At 37.5% G+C, this 7,997-nt stretch overlaps 1 protein-coding gene across 1 annotated transcript; it reads left to right on the top strand.

Moving 5' to 3' along the window:
- Positions 1-302: 302 nt before the first annotated feature.
- On the top strand, positions 303-7,491 carry LOC105344450 (sulfoquinovosidase). Its single transcript, XM_034450067.2, has 10 exons — positions 303-453; positions 617-732; positions 1,882-2,070; positions 2,308-2,545; positions 4,465-4,805; positions 5,052-5,193; positions 5,566-5,784; positions 5,979-6,191; positions 6,407-6,649; positions 6,843-7,491. Exons 1-10 carry the CDS (start codon positions 438-440, stop codon positions 7,388-7,390), a joined length of 2,265 nt encoding a protein of 754 aa, XP_034305958.2. The 5' UTR covers positions 303-437; the 3' UTR covers positions 7,391-7,491.
- The last annotated feature ends 506 nt before the right edge of the window (positions 7,492-7,997 follow it).

The raw sequence follows: 7,997 nt of genomic DNA, 5'->3' as shown, positions 1-7,997 counted from the left end.
TAGTATGGCTGTTATGTAAATATTGTATTCACAGCTACTCACTTAATTCAAAATTTTCTAAATGACATGGTATTGAATTCAGTATAATTGCAGTTGCACTGGTGCCGTAAGTCGTGACCGCATGTCCTTGATCAGGTCAATAATTATCAGCGTTCGTCGATAAGGAACAGTTTAATTGATTATAATTTCAAAACCCCAATGTTTGCTAAGGTGGCATAATTTATCTTGCACTTAGGGAGCATGTATATAACATTGTAACAAATGATAACTGTTATTGTCATCCATCATCCAAAAAAGTTGAATTAAAATAAAAAACACAATCAAAGAAACAGTAATCCATAAAAAGATAAGTCCCGGATGTGAACTAGGTGAATACAGGTGGTTGATAACGGGTGTAAACCGACGTCTTAACGATCCGGCACAGACGGTCTACAGACATGGGCTGGTGGGCGGGTAAGTGTATGATGTTATTTGCTGCTATTTTTAAACGAATTATCTTAAAATACGACGAATTAGCAGATATGAGAGCAAACGTAATTCCTTTGCTTTTGGTTATGAATATATATATACTTGTATCAAGGAAGGTACAGGTTTTATTAAATTTATATTTCGAAAGTGTATTGGTGCCTGGTTTTGGAAGTGCTTCTGCTGACGTCACTGTCGTCTGCTGCTAAACATTACGTAATAACAGAAGGACAGGGATCACTGACCGTTCAAATCAATGACGTCACGGTAAGCGTAGTACAGTATTCCTTGCTTATTATATACATATTTTTAAACATACTAGTACTTTATTTCTTCAAAATGATTTTCATTAAACCATGTTAATGTAAAGTTAAGTACTGCATGCATGTATATATATTAAAGTGGTTTTTTTAAAAAAGCCTCTTTTCTATGATGTAGTAAGTGTGCAAAATGTTCCAGATGCTCTTGAGGATTTGGACAATATCCCTTCATATCATTCATATCTGACCTATATAGTTAAAACCGCGTGTATCAATTTGATAGTAATTTATTGTGATAGTAAATCTATGGATATTGGTCCGGTCAATAATGCTTTTGTTGAATGAAACTTTACCCGTGTGAGTCAGTTAGATTTAAGATGTTAGTGAATAAAAAATGTTAAACTCTAAGGCCAGCAACCAAGCAAACTCAAGCAAACCAATTTCACATGTGTCTCGAATTCGTTAATATCTTAAGAGTGTCCAAACACGGAGTCTAATTCTGAGTCATTTTACTCTAAACGTAAATGTGTTGTAGCAGGCAACGAATAAGTTGTTTGCTGTGACCGCATTTTATCGGTTTGTAAATACACGAACTGCCTATCTTGTGTGAATGATTTATGTACATATAACTTCAAGAAAGCAATGCAAGGTTTGTTGTTTATCTAAAATCACCTATATAATCATGCATGAGTACATTTGTTTGAATTAGTCTGCAATGTTCAAGAGTAATGGTAATAGTCAAAATGACAAATTGGAGATTAAGGCCCGGGATAACATAAAAAACACAGCATACACGTACAAAATATGAGTCGAGCGTTTGCTTACATGGAGAATTTTTTGTAAATATTTCTGAGAAACAATTTTGAAAGACAATTACTTTGACTCAGCTAAGGCACCAACATAAAGCGATCTGTTCAACATACTAGGAAGATATTACATACATGTACTAACATTTGTAATTTTAAAGCTTCTTTTATTATATACTAAGAAGCTTCCGACAGCCATTTCACTTTATTTGATCTTCCTACAGATATATCACCAACAATATCACAATACACAATACACTAATTACATGTATTTAACAATCTTGACTAAGCAACAGTTGTTTGAAAATCATCACGATTCCTTAATACAGTTCAATTTCTGTTATTTACAGGTATTGAACCACACCCTGCAGTCACCTGCGTTTTATGTTGGACAGGGGAGGACAGTATTTGTGGAAGCTTTAGGGAACTTCCATGTGAGAAACTACATACAAGAAAAAATCGCACTACGGAGATTTTCAAATGTCCAGAAAACAAATACCTCGGACGTTTATAACTTCACAGATGGCGGAATTTACACAGTAAATCTTCGTTTGTCATCAGCATTTTTTTTACGATATAAATGAAAATACATATAAATTATTAAATAATTGGTATTATTACAACGACAATTAATTAATGTTACAAGTAAGACCTAAATCAATTGGAAGATTTCCAATTAAGTTTGGTTTAATTTCTTAAGCAGAATTATTTTTCTTTATAAGTTGTAAAGATGGACAATGTAATTCATTCTCCTCTTGATACTTTTATTCGCAAAGGTTCAGGTTACTTTTGAGACAAAGCTCGACCAGGACCTAGTCGTATCATTTAATAAAGTCGGTCACAATTACACCCACACCTGGGTGGTCCTGGCGGCCTCCCCCTCGGACAAAATCTACGGCGGGGGTGAGCAGTTCACCCACCTTAACCTGAGGGAGAGGACCTACAACTCGCTGGAGTTCTTCTCTTCCCTACGCTCCGACGACCTCACCTACCCAATATGGACGCGAGAGCAAGGTGCGTGTCCACTTCAATACCATAAAGTTAAAAATTTTGGAGTTTAAGGTGTTGCATTAAATTTTGAGCTTAAAGTGTTGCACTCCTGCGATAAGAAGAATAACTCATGTATCAAATCACAGACATTCACTAGATAGTTTAGTTTACTCATTTATAAAGTTTATAAAAAGCTTTTTAAAGTATTATAAAAGTACTGAAAGTACTGATAGCCGGGTACATTTGGTGTATGTTGGTTGGATTATACCGATACAGTCATGACAAACAGCATTACAATCTACGAAGTTGAAAGGGGAAGTAGAGGTTAGAGTTTATATTACTAGTATCATAACATAACTGGTGATGAGTTAAGATACATACGAACTTATAACATATTTTCTCTCTACATATCCCCTCTTAATATACATATAATTACATGTTTCTTTTCTAAATATACTCCCACGAAAGAACCCCCACAGATTTGACAGATGTTAGCGCTCTGTATATGACTACCGGTATTTTATCGCAGAAGATTCTACTTCAATGGGTTTTGTATTAGTTAGGTCGTGCATAAGATTCTAGTTTAGGATTCATAATTAATAATTTAACTTTCAAATATTCAGCAAACCAGTTTCTTAAATCCTTGATAAATCATTTCGATTGAAAATAATCCTAGGAATAATATCATAACAATTTAATTAAAAAAGAATCTTATTGGCCTCAGACTTTATAAATTTACAATATTTTCTTCAATAGAAATGCTAAATCTATGCCGTGGGTTGGTGCGTAGAGATGTTTATATATCTGTTGGCTGTCACAGATCTAACTATGTGAACCGTACTCATCTTTCAGCAGGTGTATTTACCGCTGCAAAACAACACGAACTCGGTCACTGACGTCACAAAATACAGGTCATTGACGTCACACAATACATATGACTAGTCGGTCTTCATTTGGCTTGTTGCATTAGTATTTGGTAATTTGAAAAGAACCCCATTAGACAACAAAATATTTGTGACTTGACATTGCAAACATTCATGTATACATACTAGTAAACATTTGAATCACTACCCAAAATATTGACAGTTATATTGAAGTACAGTATAGTATTGTATACTGGTTTGATCTCCAAGAATGATTTTACACATGACTGAGTATGAGAGACGCATGCACATTCTCGTTTGGCAATATTTTTTATTAGAAAAAAATAAACCAACCAAAAGAACCTCCTCCAGACAAATGCAACAGGCATTACACAGACGTGTGTAATGCTATTCACGAAACGGTAAAACATTACCACATGTACACCTATGATATCACGCGACAGATAACTACTACCAGCACGTACAATATTTACCATACACCTGTATAGTTTACCAATACAATTAATGACCCACATATCGTAAACATTAGACAGGACCCAGGGACACAAGATAACTGTCGTGTCACTGAGTTCAGAGTAACTCAAAATACGGACATCGACCCCAAATGTTTGAAAACATAATCAGATACAAGCGTTGTACATAGTCAAGTTATACATGACTGAATATTGGAATATTATAAAATGTTTGATCATGTTTGCTTTACTGTTATATTTCCATAAACGTATTGCATTAGAAAATAAAAATATGAAGTTCTTAATAAGGCCGTCTTTGGGGAGTGGAAAAGATTACAATGTTTATCTTTCCGTTCGTTTTTTCCTTTTCTCTTGCTATTGCTATGTGGTTTCATCAATATTCGTTGAATACCAAACTTCTGTGGATATCGTTATTGAGTTTATCTACAAAAATAAATGCATCCCTAAAGTGCGTTTCTAAAAACATAATGTATTAATGTTAGCATTAACGTATCTTTGAATCAGTCATTAAATCAACGAAAATTAATGCCCATGAATATAAATACAAACATAGGTATTTTCTTCTTTAATTTACAAATACATTCAGGTGTTGGGCGAGACAAGAGGACCAACACCACGTTCTTTGCCGACCTCCAGACGGGGGGTGGGGGAGACTTCGCCACCACCTACTTCCCCCAGCCCACCTTCATCACGTCCCGGAAGTACTACTTTCACTTCACCTCCACCAGCTACATGGTCTTTGACTTCAGCTTGCCGACCTTTCACCAAGTGTTCATCAATGGAGACTTCGGTGACATCTACTTCAAATCCTCGCCATCTTTTCAGCCGTTGGTTGGAAACCTGTCGTCCTTGTTTGGACGAATGCCAAAACTTCCTCAGTGGGTGTATGATGGTATCATCATGGGAGTCCAGGGAGGGACTGACGTCGTAAGTTAGAAGTAAAAAGTATCCGAATACTGGCTTACTATATACATGCAAGGCTCTCTAACATTGTTATATTATCAGAAGACTTAAATTCGTGATTTATGGCAAAACTACTATGTTTTAGTTAAATTACAGTATTGAACAATTATTAAGTAAAAATAACTCTTAACAAATCATAACATCAATAATCTGTGCTATATTCTTCTAGTTCTCAATACTTAGTCTAAGAATATATGTCTTTTTCTCCAGATGATGAAAAGGTACCAGCAAGCCAAAGCCGAGGGTGTCAACATCCGGGGTCTGTGGATCCAGGACTGGTCGGGGATCATCAGAACTTCGTTTGGCCAAAGAGTGTTCTGGAACTGGCAATGGAATGCCACGAGGTATCCAGGTCAGTGAGCAAATGTCAAATCCACGAGGTACCCTGGTCAGTGAGCAAATGTCAAATCCACGAGGTACCCTGGTCAGTGAGCAAATGTCAAATCAGCTGATGTCAGTGTATTAGTAAGATGCGAAGAAATAATTCTTTTCAACCAGGTCTTTTAAACCTCATGCTCTTCATTTTCTTTGGTACATTGTACATTCAAAACAATTATGGTAAAATCAAAATTTGTTATGAATGCTTGAAAAGTCCCCTTTGCTCGGAAGACCATGCAATACCGTTAGATTTAACAGGATACAACACCAAAAGCTACACATTGTTGAGTACCTTCCTGTGTTATAACAATACTGTTCTTATACCAAAGCTCATTTCATATTCCAGATTTAGACAAGAAAATCAAGGAACTGAAGCAGGATGGCGTGAGGGTCACTGTGTATATGAACCCCAATCTTAACAACCAAGGCCCTCTCTTCAAGGAGGCAGAGAAGAATGATTACCTCGTCAAAAACAGGACCGGTCAGACCTATCTCTTTAACTTTGGCGAATTCTTCTGTGGGATCGTGGACCTCACCGATGGCGCCGCCTACAACTGGTACAAAGGTGGGCTAACTGACTAAACAGCAGTCATATCTATTGGCTGTCCATACTAATGCAACTTTTTCATTGCTTAATATGTACATGTATATTGTGTCCAAATTAACAACGCTTAGCGTTATGTTTTTATATAACATGAAATTTTCCTTTTTTATGCGAAATCCATGCAGATTAATGTTAATAACGAGTTCAATATTAAGACCAAATCAAGAGGAATATAATAGACCTTGGTATTGGCGGGTGGATGGCAGATTTCGGGGAGTACCTTCCTGTCGATGCCATGCTGAAGGGAGGCTCTGGGGCAATGTTCCACAATCACTGGCCGGTTCTGTGGGCCAAGTTAAATCGGGAGGCTGTCCAGGAGTCGGGAAAGGAGGGGGAGGTGGTGTTCTGGATGCGGGCTGGACATACAGGTAAATAGAGCTCACTCGTGACCTATACGAATGAAGCACTACGTGCAATAATAGATTAACCACTATATCTGCCATTCAAATGTGCCATTCTTGAGAACAAATTGCCAAAATAAAACATCTTCCTTTTCCTTGGTGGATGTGGATTTTCTCCAAGTTATACTAGTCTATACTTTTACATTCCCGATACACGTTGAATAGTAAACTGTTTATTTCAGGTACTTCAAACTTCACGACCTTGATGTGGCTTGGTGACCAGAACGTGGATTGGAGCGAGGGTGACGGCCTCCCCTCCGTGGTCCCCTCGGCCCTGTCCTCGGGTCTCTGTGGGATAGGTATGACCCACATTGACATCGGTCTGTACACCACGTTTGGGGCCTTGGGTCTGAAAAGGTCGGCGGAGTTACTGCTCAGGTCTGCTGAAATGGCCGTGTTCTCGCCAGTAATGAGGACGCACGAAGGTACGGCGTGTGAGAATTATCCAAGTCATGATACTGCATTGCATTTATCCAGCATATCTTTCACAGCATCCATTACACGTCCTATAACAAGGTTTAAAGAGACAACGCCGGTATCCGTTACCAAGGTCTAACACACTAATCATTCAATTGTCGCGATCGTACATTTGATTTCTGGAGTTTCGTTTATTTGCAGGCAATCAGCCAGTTTACAATGTTCAGATGTACAGTTCTGTCACCATTCTCCGTCTGTTCAAGCGTTTGGTTGATCAGCACAAAGCTTTGTCCAACTACACGTCTGTCGCCATGGATGATTACGTCACTTCCGGTCTCCCGCTTCAAAGACCCTTGTTTCTCATGTATCCAGGGGATCAAAAGACATTTGATATAAAGTACCAATATATGTATGGCGCCGATATACTTGTAGCCCCCGTTATTCACCCAAATGTCGTGAAAAAAGACGTATACCTTCCAAATGATAAGTGGATTTATCTGTGGAATAAAACTGACATGAACCCAGGGATGGTAACTGTAAATGCACCTATTGGTTTACCTCCCGTGTTTGTTCGAAAGGACAGCTCTTTCAGAGATGACATATTGTCTCTGGCAGACTATAAATACATTCCGTTTGACCCGTCCCCTCCTAACAATGTTTCAAACGATTCTTCTTTTGTAGACATTTTATCTTCCGTTATATTAGTTGCTTTTTGTACGTTGTTTGCTCTGAGAAGCACAGGTTTGTAAAGTTTGATCATAGTTGATCGCGAGCCACTAAAATTGCTTCAAAGGCATGACTGCACTTGTTTCATTTTAAGTATTATTTCATAAAAGGCATGCGATATTCAGAGGCTTATACTCAATGTTGTGCGTGTGGATATGGCATATACACTGTATATTAGGAATTTTATCATATACTCTTAAAACAATCCCGTCACAAAAACTACACAGCTCCTTATTCATTGGTCCCTTTATTGAATTGAAAATTCAAAATCAAGTATCCTGGTGAATAAGATCCATTAGAATGAACAAGACCTTGGACTTTCAGAAGGATGTAACAATCTATTGCTTGCGTCAAAACAAGTGAAAATGACGCTGGTTTCAAGTGAAATCTACACCGATTGCGTAGTCTTCGCTCAAAATCCAGACATATCCTGGCTGAGTGGCCTATAATGAAATAGACAGGCCTTCGTCACATGGCGTTTGACACAACTATACTTAAAGTCCAAGCTCTTTTTAAAATGGTTCTATTTGTCCAGTGAAATAAAATTAATGAAAAATCATAAAAAGATGCTCATCTTAAGCTAAGTGTTTTTCTTTTTATTTGCTCCATGTATTTGATATATTTTGATAC

This window comes from Magallana gigas, chromosome 4, assembly GCF_963853765.1.
Source record: "Magallana gigas chromosome 4, xbMagGiga1.1, whole genome shotgun sequence".
Lineage (NCBI taxonomy): Eukaryota > Metazoa > Mollusca > Bivalvia > Ostreida > Ostreidae > Magallana > Magallana gigas.
The sequence above is the reverse complement of the archived record's forward strand: the minus strand, read 5'-3'. Positions and strand labels throughout refer to the sequence as shown.

Coding starts and splice junctions, on each gene's coding strand:
- LOC105344450 (XM_034450067.2), top strand. Junction 2,546..4,464: donor AATATGGACGCGAGAGCAAG/GTGCGTGTCCAC, acceptor AAATACATTCAG/GTGTTGGGCGAGACAAGAGG. Junction 5,194..5,565: donor GAATGCCACGAGGTATCCAG/GTCAGTGAGCAA, acceptor TTCATATTCCAG/ATTTAGACAAGAAAATCAAG.